General features: G+C 43.8%; 1 protein-coding gene across 1 annotated transcript in view; it reads right to left on the bottom strand.

Annotated features, from left to right (window-relative positions):
• LOC147615361 (vacuolar protein sorting-associated protein 2 homolog 3-like) overlaps nt 1–12,900 on the bottom strand; it is a 70,359-nt gene that overhangs the window by 16,796 nt on the left and 40,663 nt on the right. The window contains exons 5-7 of the mRNA XM_086779449.1: nt 3,890–3,994; nt 3,646–3,717; nt 3,391–3,462 (exon numbers count right to left, since the gene is read on the bottom strand). Coding sequence (XP_086635575.1) covers nt 3,391–3,462; nt 3,646–3,717; nt 3,890–3,994 — 249 coding nt within the window. The remainder of the gene's footprint in view (nt 1–3,390; nt 3,463–3,645; nt 3,718–3,889; nt 3,995–12,900) is intronic.

Below are 12,900 nucleotides of genomic sequence, written 5' to 3' on the forward strand. Positions count from 1 at the left end.
CGATAAATGTCTTCATGAGGATGAAGGGAACCCTGGGAAAGCTTCCCCTATGGTTTAACTTGAGAAAGAAGGGCTGAAATTAGGATTTTTCAGCAAAAAGACCAAAAATTACAGCAATAAAGAGAGCTGTTTTGCTGAATTTCAGTCATTGGGAGTGTGTAAGAGAGTGATTAGCACCCGGAAACACTCTTGGAAGCTTGAGAAACACCTTAGCAAGCTTGGATATGGAGTTGGGAAGGAGAAAGTGCAAAAAATACAGCCCAAATGCCCTCATGAAGGAGGCGCCAATCTCTAGAGAGGAGGAGTGAGGTGGTGAGTTATCCACTGTAGGTGGCAGGCACGTGTTTTGTGGAGCAAGCTAGAGTAGACACATGGCTAGTTACTCCCCTTTGTACAAAGGGGAACACCTCGGAACATCAGTGGTCATAATTTATAAGTGAGTTTTAGGCGTCCAAAACTTACTAAAGTGTGTACACACTCACTTATAAATTAGTGCTAGCTCCTAAGGCTAGGTTGATGACCAATACTTACGACCTGTCACATGTAACATAACCATGTCAGCAGACACTAACACTCTTGGAAGCTTGAGAAACACCTTAGCAAGCTTGGATATGGAGTTGGAAAGGAGAAAGTGCAAAAAATACAGCCCAAATGCCCTCATGAAGGAGACGCCAATCTCTAGAGAAAGGAGGAGTGAGGTGGTGAGTTGTCCAAAGTAGGTGGCAGGCAGGTGCTTTGTGGAGCAAGCTAGAGTAGACACATGGCTCGTTACTCCCTTTGTACAAAGGGGATAAGGTCTAGGCGGTGGGCATTGAGGTTTGTCCGCCTCGAGACATCAGTGGTCATAATTTATAAGTGAGTTTTGGGCGCCCAAAACTTACTGAAGTGTGTACACACTCACTTATAAATTAGTGCTAACTCCTAAGGCTAGGTTGATGACCAATACTTACGACCTGTGACATGTAACATAACCATGTCAGCAGACAGTTTCACACGCACGATTCGCGGGTGGGCATCCCCTTACCCGAGACTACACATTGGTCAAGCAAGCATGAAAACAGCATGCAATTTCAATTGCAAGCAAGCACATAAAGATGATATGCAATGAAGCATTGGTATGGACAATCCCCGTTCATGAGACTACCAAAATAGACGTGCTCTAGGCAAGTACATGAGGTACCAGACCCAATGCAACACCAATCCACCAAGCATGTACACAGAGGTACAAGTCCCAACGGAAAGCCAAGTCCACAGTATCACATGAGTGGCATCAATCCCCGACATATACACTGTCATGGACACCAGTCCAATGTACATACATGATGAGAAAGCACGGGTAGACCAATTGGGTGGCCAAATGGTGACAAAAAGAAGCAGTGGTTGTCTTGTTGTCTCCTACTCCTAACACCGTTGTGCCTCTTCGACAGCCTTTTGCTCTCTCAAAAGAACTTCCTCCACCTTGCGTTCATGATCCAAGTTCCATCAACACGTCTCTTCTTCTTGGAGAATCTTCTCCATTTTGGCATCGAACTATAGCAGCATCTCGACCATGGCGTACTCATGGGTGCATTGGAGGCAGTGCCAATCCAAAGCAAAGGCTTGCTCAGGAGTCGGGATTCTTAATGTTGGTTAGAGTTGGAGAAGAAGGTTGTGGTTGGGGTGGCAGTTGGGAAACAGCTATTCGTGATGTGGCGACAATGGCACTTGCCACCGCATCTTGGATGATCTTGTGTAGTGTTCCGGGCATCAAACTAATAGGAGTCTCGTCCAAAAGGTGGCACGAGACTCCTTATGGTCGAAGGTTCGTTGCATCTCTTGCTCTCTCCTCCAATTTGCTGTCCCATAGCCCTAGGGAGCGGTCAGGTCAAGATTTTATCCAAGCGCAAACAAGCCATTCACTAGCCGTGTGGGCTGCTCTTATAGGTTGCCTTGGAGCAGTAGTAAACCATCCACACAAAAGAAATCAGAAGTGTAGGGCTATTTCACAAGTGTTCCTTGGGGCTCTCTAAACCATCACATACAAAAGAAAAATTTTCTTGCTGAATGAGAGACCAGAACCATCATCCACACAAGAAATCACCAGGTGTAGGGCTTCTTTGCAAGGTTGGGTGTATGGATACCTGTCCATGTCAAATGTCTAGGTTTAGATGAGTCCCTGGTGTCTGTGAACCCAGCATATGGAAACTAGCAACACCAAGTTTGAGGACGTGGATGGCTGAGGGGCCATGGGCTGTTTACAGACCCCGATGCCAGCCTATTTGAGGGGCGAAGGACCCCCTAACAGGGTGCCCAAGCATTGGTGCCCAACCTATGCTAGTTGGGGCCGGAGAGTGAAAAGCAAGCAAAAAGGCATTTTTTGCCTTGTCTTCTTCAAGTCGGCCAGGGCCCAGGCCTACATGCTAGTGAGTCCATATCGCCATATAAAGGGTGCTTTAGAGTTACATCGATCATATCTTAATCTTGCAAACCGCCTGCTTGTATGCGTGCCTACATAAGTGTAAGGGACTCCTTGACACCATTACATAATTCAAGAGGGTCACATCCATGTGTAAGACTGGCACAACGACGTGCATGACTGATGCTGACACACTAGCTGACACGTCCCTGGACAAGGGCTCACAACCGACCACAGGATCTTTGCACTGTCCACGGCATCCAAGTGTGAGATGCATGTTACACATGTGGTGTCAAGCTGAACTTCATGCACAGCCATCATGTCATCCTCCCTAGAGTTGTCTAAGGGTCAACCTGTTTTAAGCTACCTTTACTTTGATGATTTTATTGCTATCCTCCCCGGACCTATAGAATTGCACATGAAGAATTGCACATAGTGCAACAGATACGCCAATAAAAAGTGTAATAATTTCAAGTTCCATATAAGATGGACCCCAAAAGGGGGTGCTTGTCTATGTTAAACAGCATATTATTGACTACAGCCAAATAGAATAATTTTCAATGCATTGGGTGCATTTGCATGCAGGTCAGTTGAAATGTTCTTTCAACCTCAGCAGCATACACACAGAAAGACAGTTTTGAAAGCCCACAGGAACATAACCTAGTGAGGTCAGTTGAAATGTTCTTTCAACTTCAGCAGCATACACACAGAGAGACAGTTTTGAAAGCCCACAGGAACATAGCCTAGTGAGGGTGCTTTTCCATTCGAAGGCATAGGGTGCATTTGCATGCAGCTTTATTGAAATGTTCATTTAACTTCAGCAGCATACACACAGAAAGACAGTTTTGAAAGCCCACAGGAAAAGCACCCTACTAGGCTATGTTCCTTTTTACATTCGAAGGTATGCACCCAAGTTAGAGCCCAAAGTAGTTAAATCCCATAAGCGTACAAAAGAGTTTTGAAATTCACACAGTTGTTATGAGAAAGTAACCCACCGTCATGTCCATCTGTGCTGATTGTTTTTGAAATTCTTGCATAACCTTTGCTTGTTTTGCTGGTTCCATTTGCTATATTTGACACAACACATCCACAATCAAACACTGATCAGGCCCCAAAAAAAAAAAAAAAATCGCCTATACACTTCGTAGGCATTAAATTGAGGGCCTTCACACTTCTCAGCAGAAAGAAGGAAACTTTTATGAGCACAACGCATAATTTATTTTTTTTCCGGGAACACAATGCAAAAACACCTTGTTCATAGCTGCCATAGCCTTGCTAGCCCCTTTCATAGCACCCGCAACTGCAGTATTTGCATACATCGCCTGCACGAGCAAAAAAACAAAAAAACAAAGAGTGTCATTTGCCAATGCCATTTGCCTTTTACAGCATATGGGCTGTGCACAGATTGCAGGCCAAACCCTTGTGGTTTAAGATCATTTTGAAGCTAAACCAAAATGCCTCACAATCATTACATGGTAGTTGCATTTGCTAGACCTGTGTGTGTGTGGCAACACCACGCATCTGCGCGCGGCTACCCTGTAATTTCGCTATCTGTTGTCTCAGCCTGATCAGCTGCCTTGCCAAAATTTTAGTTGCTGCCTGTGCACACAAATATAACAAACAAAATACTCTAAAAAATACTGTCTTAGTCACATCAACACACATGCATCAACCGTAAGACTGGCTTTGAAAGGTGGAATATGTAATTACTAAATTGTTAGGGTCCACAGAGGAGAATGTCACATGCATTGTTGCCCATAACGTTGGCTATGAATAAATTAGAAATGGACCAGAGGACTACTGCTCCACAACGGGAGACCAAAGCAAGGAGGAAAAATATTATAAGAGTGAGAATAGGACAGCATTCGGGTATGAAGTGAGAGAAGGCAGGCAAATATACCATCTTGAGCAAACCAGCCTCCAGGTCCTAATCTTAAGTGCATGGACCAGATAAGGATCAACAGATTCAGTAATTTCTAGCAAGGGCAGGCACCCCCAAACATAACACCTAATATGGGAGGGGCATTAAAATGATGGGCCTATGGGAGTTTTCAGGCATTCTACATCTTGCCATCTGCTACAAACAAAAAGTGTGATCTATTTCTCCCATCCCTATTCTCTCTTCTTGCACGACTTTCTCAAAAGCAAGACTAGTTTTCCCAAAGTACCTCGAAAAAGCAAAGGCTTTACTTGCATGCTTTCCCTGTAGTACCTCCCAATCAACCCAACTATGTGTTAACCCATTTGGCTAACATGACTTTTGTATCACGCAGATGTTTCATGTATATATATCAATGGGATACCATTCTTTCCCTCTCATAACTCCCAACCAACCCAAACCCATTTGGTTAACATGACTTTTGTATCATGCAAGATGCACCCATAAGCATCCCACGCAAATATATATGTATCAATGGGGTACCTTGCTTTCCCTGTAGTAACTCCCAACCCAATCATGTGTTAAGACATTTGGTTAACGTGACTTTTGTATCACACAGGATGCACCCGTAAGCCCTAATTATGTTCACAAATGCATTTCATGTATATGTATCGATGGGATGCCATGCTTATTACGCTTATGTAAGAAAAGCCAACAAAGTAATGTACATAGCCTAGAATAGCTATATACTGTGGATAACCTGCACATCTCGTGGGCGACAAATTGTAAAAACAAGGCCATGTATATAAGACGTTTTGAATAATTAAAAAGCATAGATTCCATTGTTCAAATTGAGTCTAGAATAGCTATATATTGTGGATAAGACAACCTGCACATCTTGTGGGTGGCCAATTGTAAAAACAAGGCCATGTATTTAAAACATTTTGAATAATTAAAAAGCATAGATTCCATTGTGCAAGTTGTGTCTACAACTCTTAATGCTTGCATGTGAGTGGGATTGCTTGCCTCTTGAGTGTAATTGCTCCTCTCCATCTTTTCCTCCTGCTCAACATCGTCTCCTTCTCCTTCTTTCTTGCTCAAAAGAGAGGCCAAATATGGTAATAGGGGTTGAGAGGAGCTATCCCAAGCTGTATTCCCCTCTATTGCACTTCACCAATCAGATCTAGACCTTGGTGGTGTGACAACATCGAGTACATCAGAAACTAGCTTCCACCAATGTGTAGCGTAGTGGTGGGTGAGAGGTTCTCAAAGGGTCTTGAGTTCAAATCTCACTAGCTACGGCCAGGAGCGGCATCACAAGTGGCCGAGGGAAGGACCGGCTCATGGGTGAAGGAATTGTACAACTTTGGCACCATTACCAAGGAGTGCTGGTAGGTTTAGGAGACTTGCACCTATTCTTGGATTTCCTAGAGTCTAACCTAGCCACCCGAAGATTGTGGAAGCCACAGGTTTTGTGTGTTATGTTTTGGTTGGATTTTTGAAGCATTGGAGCCAAGAATCAAGTGGAGAAGACTCAAGCAACATGCCAATGATCATTTTGAATGCATATTGCAAGTAGGTCCTCCTTAAGTTTTTCCTTGCTTTTATTGGATTCTTGTTGCTTTAGGAACATGAATCTTAGCATTAACTTTTGTATTTTAGCTTAATCCTTGCATTGTTAGGCTCAGTAGATAGCTAGGTAGTAGGGGAACATAAATCTTAGCATTAACCTTTGTATTTTAGCTTAATCCTTGCATTGTTAGGCTCAATAGATAGCTAGGGTAGTGTAGGTTAGGCTTATTGGGTTCAATCAATCCAAAGAACAAGAAATTAGAGCTAAATTAAGGGGTTATTACATCAAAATTAACAACACCCCTAAAAAGATTGCTCTTGGTCAACAATGATACATGAAAACTGGATTTTCTTTAAATGTAAATAGATCTATTAATGGAAGACATCACAAATTTTTCCATGGGTTTCAGATCTTGTTCAAAAACTAGTTTTATTGTGAAGTACATCACACGAAAGGAGAGCTCATATGCAATATTTAAGAAGTGCTGGCAGGAGCTTCTCAAGCCACCAAAAAACATGTTTTGGCCACTCCTCTCTTGGTACAGAAAATGTTCAACAAATCAATCTACTTAAAGTAGTTTTTGGCGAGATTTGCGTATGCAAAGGTTTTACTTGCAACATACAACCTTATAGCGATCATCTTCAATTATGACCCCAGCCTTCTAGCTAGAGTTATTACTAACACATCGTGTTTCCTTTTTAAAAAGAAACCGCATTGGCTTTAGCAAAAGTATAAAACCAAATGGTCTTGGTTTCAGAGGCCGATTCATGCAATTGTCCATCCAAACTGGAGAAATGAGGCACAATACATTGACACCACACTTCTCAACATATGAGCGAAGTATAGAGTGTGTGTTTACAAAGTGGAAGACATTCAAAACTCCATAGAGAATGAATTGGTGCAATTCAAAGCCTAGCATGCTTTCGCACAATTGAGTGTTCAAAATCCACAAGACCAATCAAAGGTAGTGTCATGGTAGGAGAAGTTTGGTGACTTGACTCCCTCACTTCAGAGGCTTTCTTTTTTAGTGCTATCCCAATACTGCATTTCCAGTGTCATGGTGGGAGACGTTTGGTCGGGCTCGACTCCCAAGGCTCCTTTTCTAGTGGTGCAGATAACGTGTGAAGTATAATGTTAGACATCCAAACTAAGAAGAGAAACAAGTTATGGTTAATCTATGTCACATATGGTTGGATTCTTCAGCTCATTAATCAAAAACCTATGATTGCTACAAAGCTTAATGTTCTTTTTAACTAACTATTGTAAGTTGATGAGTTTAAATAATCCTAGATTGTGAAAGCTTGTAATTTAATAAACCTACAGATTTACAAATCTATCAAAACTTTAATTTTTAAAGGTGTTTTGGGTGCCATTTCAATAGGAAAACCTTGAAACCATTTCATTTTTGTTGTTCCGTTTCACAAGTAGTGAGAAGACCAAAGGTAGCTTTTCATGCCTAGGGGAGAAGGTGGTGGGATGTACTTCCCCCACGACTCTCATGATTTTCGAAGTTGGTTTGGACATGGTGTTATATCCCGTGTTTGGATATAACTAGGCTAGTGTAGAGGATGGTCATTTGGTTTACTTAATGTGAACTGGTTATGGGCTGTATAGTTGGGTTTATGGCTCATTTGTGAGTTCATGTGTGGTATGCTACCTTGGGAGATCCGAGAGGGGCCTTCTAGTTTCTGGTTCACCCACTAGCTAGCCGCACAAATGACAGTCATGAGGAGGACGGAGGGTCTGAGGTATGGGACACACGCTTTATGGCTCATTTGTGAGTTCATGTGTGGTACCCTACCTTGGGAGAGGGGCCTTCCAAAGGACCCAGCTTCTGGGTAGCCCACTAGTTAGCCGCACCAGTGACACTTGTCGTGAGGACTAAGGGTGTGTGGTATGGGACACACACGCTTTAATTTAAGGGTGCAAGCTTTGCCATGGTTGCCTCAGTGGTCTATACCTCAGGGGTGGCTTACCATAAACTTGGTTTGGGGCCAACGGTTGGGTGGTGACTGTCAGCCGAAAGTTCTCATGGATGTGTCTGTGGATTGGATTTGCTTAGATGTGCTTCTCAAGCTATCAATTGTGAGTATCGTGTAGGCATATGCTCACTTATGGTAGTGCTATGTGTGAACAGGGCATAACCAAGGGCACTTTTTCCCATGTGGTTTTTCCCCTTGGATATCAAGTACTTCTATATTATATGGATGTGACACACATGTAAGGGTTGACTTGCATTTTGTGGCTACCACACTTTTGGCTCTCTCTCTCTCTCTCTCTCTCTCTCTCTCTCTCTCTCTCTCTCATTTCTGTGTGAGCTTCTCCATCCTGCACCTAACCCTAATGTGCAAGTTTGTGTGTGTGTGAGTGTGTGAGTCCAACACCAACAATTGGTATCAGAGCTCTGGAAGTTCAGTCTTGGCCCTGCAGCTGCGAAATTCCGTCGACGCAGTCTGTCCGTTCATCGCCTGCGAATTTCCGTCGACGGAGGCAGTCTGACCGTCGCTGTGGCTTTTCCATCGCCTGTCTGCGTCCGGCCGTCATTAGCCGACGGCACTAGTGGGGAGAGCACCGCCGCCGCCTCCCTTTTCCGACACTTCCAGCCGGCAGCACTAGTGAACAGACCTCCGCCGCCGCCCGTTCCGCTTAGCCTCTATAGCGGGCCGCCGCCGCCGCCCGTTCCACCTAGCCCCTACAGCGGGCCGGCGCTTCCTGCCTCCTCGTCCAGTGGCTGTGCCTGTGCAGCTGGCTGCGGCGACAGGCTACGCCTCCACGCCCAGTGGCAGTGCCCTCTGCACAGTCACCTTCGACCGTCAGCTGCGAGACAGGCTACGCCTCCACGCCCCCGTCTCCCACATCCAGGCATTCAACTTCCCGCCTAGCCTCGATTCCGCCACATGCAGTTCCCCGTCTGGCCTTGATTCCGCCAGCTTCACGCTCGTGCCTGCAACTCCTCCGCCTGCACATCCGTGGTGCCCTGCCACGTGCAGGTACTTTTATTTCAGAAAATAACAAAATAAACAAGAAAAAAAAACTTTGCAGGCATTCTGGTGCAGGTTCAACAATCTTTTGGGGTTTGCCAAGATTCCCCTTTGCCAGAAAAATTGCAAGTGGTACCATTCATGCTGTTTGAGTTGGAATTTGGGGGTTTTCCAAATTGAGGTCAAAATCAGCAAATTGAGCCTCTTTCAGTTGCAGAAATTTGGGGCTTTTGTGAAATTGGCCAATTAACTACACATTGAAGCGATTGGAGTGCATAAAAATTGGGGCTTTTCAGATTGGAGCATGTAATTGGACATTACAGCTGTGATTTATCACATATGTATACACATTGTGTGTAATTGGACAATTTGGTGCAAGTTTACACTTGCTTCAGTTTGCAGGCAAACATTTGCACAAGACATTTGGTTACCTGGCAGTGCACATTGGTGCTTGGTTCGCTTGCAGGTATATTTTGTTGACATGGCTCAAAATGCTACAGATGTATTTGGTGTACTCACCCAGGAGGACAAGTTGGATGGATCTAACTACTCCCTCTGAAGTTTCATGATCCGTAATTTGCTGGTAGCCAAATTGGGGCATCGTGTGTGGTGATGACACACGCCCACTTACCATTCAGCCAGCCACGCCTCAAAGAGGAGGTACTCAAAGAGCTCCTGAAGTAGAGCCTGCTCCCACACAAGAGTAGAAGAGATGGGACTCTAGGGATGCACGGGCCGTGTCATTGATAGCCCTTTCAATGAAAAGGACTATTATTCCGCACATTCGTTCTTGCAGGACATCGAAGCTTGCATGGGACACATTGGAAGCAATGTATCAAGTACGCAACGAGGCAAGAGTTGCCTACTTGAAGAGGCAATTGGATCTTCTTTCTATGGATGAGGGTGATTCCATGGCAGATCATCTCACCAAAGTGAAAGATTTGCAGGAACAATTGCTCAACATTGATGAGGTTATCCCAGATAGACAGCTGGTCACCAACACTCTTCATTCTTTACCACCTTCCTACTTGGGCTTTCACACCTCTCTCAACCTCTCTATGAGAGGAAGTGGTGATCCCGTCACTTTTGAAGAGGTCGTGGGTTTACTCTTGCAAGAAGAGCAAACAAGAGCAAACTTAGCGAGCAACCGTGGTGGAGAAAAGGCATTTACAGCCAAGGATAAGGGTAAAGCAAAGAGCTTTAAGCATGGGGGACAACAGTCTAGAAAGGCTGGTCATGGACAGCCTTCTTCTGGTGGTGAAAATTCTGACAAAGGGGATGCAAACAAGCCTGAAAAGAAAGGCAAATGTCACTACTTCCATAAGCCTGGACACTACATCAGTGAATGTAGAAAGCGCATTGCAAAAGAGAAAAGGAAAGAAGCAAGCAATGCAGTAGCAGACTCTTCTGATGACAAAGCACAGCAATCAACTGATGTAATTCAGGAAGAGTACACTTTTTTGGTCACATGCACTAGTGACACACCAAGTGCTTCAGACAATGATATGTCTTGCATTGCATCTGATAGACAAGATGTATCATGGTATTTTGATAGTGGTGCTTCGAGCCACATCACTTCATGCAAAGATGTATTTCAGCACTTGGTTTATGCTTCAAATGGCCGCACTATATCATGTGCAGATCATACCACATATCCAGTAAAGGGAATTGGCAATGTCATACTTATCGCAGCCAATAGTGCCAATATATGTATGAAAAATGTATTGTATGTTCCAGGCATAAAGAAAAATCTGCTCTCCGTCTCAGCCATAAATGACCAAGGTTTAAGGGTTGAATTTGAAGATGGGAAGTGTTTGGTAAAAGACCCATCAAAGGGCTATGAAATAGTCACTTCTGGAACACGATACAAAGGCTTGTATAAGCTGGACAGCTATGACAAGCGTACTTATAATGCAAATACAGTGGCTGCCCACACTCCTGCTTTGCATGATGCAAAGCTATGGCATGCTCGTTTTGGGCATGTAAATTTTCGGAGTTTGATACTTTTGCAGAAGCATCATGTGGTTGATAATATGCCGCCTCTTGAGTCTCCACCAAGACATGTATGTGAGGGGCGTATTTTGGGAAAGATGCAGCGAAAACCATTCCCCAAAGATGGAGCTGTTAGAGCTGAAAGTAAATTACAGCTCATACATAGTGATGTATGTGGTCCAATGCGGACACCATCCATAGGGAGGCATCTTTACTTCGTCACATTCATTGATGACTACTCCAGGTTTGCTTGGGTTTACCCTTTGAAAGCGAAAGCAGAGGTGTTTGCATGCTTTCGACACTTAGTAGCAATGGCTGAAAATATGTGTGGATGTAAAGTCCAAACACTCCGCTCAGATAGAGGTGGAGAATACTACATGTCAAAAGCATTCAAGGATTATATGCTTCAAAAGGGCATCAAACACCAATGTACTGTGCCTTATACACTGCAGCAGAATGGTGTAGCTGAAAGAAAAAATAGATCTCTCATGGAGATGGCAAGATGCATGGTGAAAGCACAAAAGTTGCCTCACAATTTTTGGATGGAAGCTATAACGTGTGCAACTCATGTGTTGAATAGGTGTCCAACAAAAGCTTTGAAAACCATAACACCATTTGAGGCTTGGTATAGCCGAAAGCCAACAATGGATTATATGCGTACATTTGGGTGTTTGGCATATGCACATGTGCCAGAACAACTCCGAACAGAGCTAGATGACAAAGCAATGAAATGCATTTTTGTGGGCTACAGCAATGAGAGCAAAGGATACCGTCTCTATAATCCAACAACATGAAGGATTTTTGTCAGTAAAGATGTGGTATTTGCTGAAAATTCAGAACAGCCCATGTACAGCTTGTATAAAAGTAATGATACAGGCATACAGGACATGTTTGATGGACTATTACCCATTGCAATTAGGGGGGATTCAGACCAGCCAGCCCCTACACAAGAAAATCCTCATGTAGAACATGTGGAACAGCCAGCCATTCAGCCCCCTTCTATGGAAGAAGTGGAAGATCTCGTCAGGGAAGAGCAAACAGCCATAGACACAGCCAAGTCAGTGCCGAGATGGTTGCTGAAAACTTTGCAAGAAAGCAAACTTGCAACTCCACTCACAGGTAGGACAAGGGCTAGTTCCAGCCATGCATTGACTATACATCGTGGGGAGTCTGCCATGGGTGGTCTCTTTGATTCAGAAGAGCCTTTTTCTTATGAAGAAGCACATGAGAATGAGCATTGGGTGCAAGCTATGCAAGCTGAAATCTCTTCTATCATGAAGAACAATACTTGGGATCTTGGGGAATTGCCTAAAGGCAAGCGTGTCATTGGAACAAAGTGGGTGTACAAAGTCAAAAGGAAGTCTAATGGTACTATTGACAGGTACAAAGCAAGACTTGTGGCTAAAGGCTACTCCCAGAAAAAGGGAATAGATTATGAGGAGACTTTTGCTCCTACTTCGGGAATGACCACAATAAGATCAGTGATTGCATTGGCTGCACATAAAGGATGGAAAGTGCATCAATTGGACATCAAAACTGCATTCTTAAATGGGGATTTACAGGAGGAAGTATATGTAGATCAGCCCATTGGTTTTGTTGTTCCTGGTGAGAAACATAAAGTTTGCAGGTTACACAAAGCATTGTATGGGTTAAAGCAAGCTCCAAGAGCTTGGTATGATCAAATACATGCTCATCTAACCAGCCAAGGTTATGTGAATAGTCCAGCTGAAAGCACATTGTATGTGGATTTCAAAGCTGATTTGAAAGCTGAATTTGATATGTCATGGCATTGTTATGCAGCAAACTAAGTACATAAAAAGTTTGCTAAAAAGGTTTCACATGGATGAATGTAAGCCCATTTCTACTCCAGTAGAACCAGGTGTACAGCTTACTATGCATGATATTGGAGAGCCTTTTGAGGCCGGCATTTACAGCCAGGCAGTGGGATGTCTCATTTACTTGTGTAACACAAGGCCAAACATATCTTTTGGGGTGTCTTTGTTGAGCAAATTCATGCACAGCCCATGCACAAAGCATTGGCAAGCAGTCAAACGCATTTTTCGTTATCTTCAGGGTACCC

This window comes from Cibotium barometz, chromosome 40, assembly GCF_041138505.1.
Source record: "Cibotium barometz isolate CiBa-2024 chromosome 40, ASM4113850v1, whole genome shotgun sequence".
Lineage (NCBI taxonomy): Eukaryota > Viridiplantae > Streptophyta > Polypodiopsida > Cyatheales > Cibotiaceae > Cibotium > Cibotium barometz.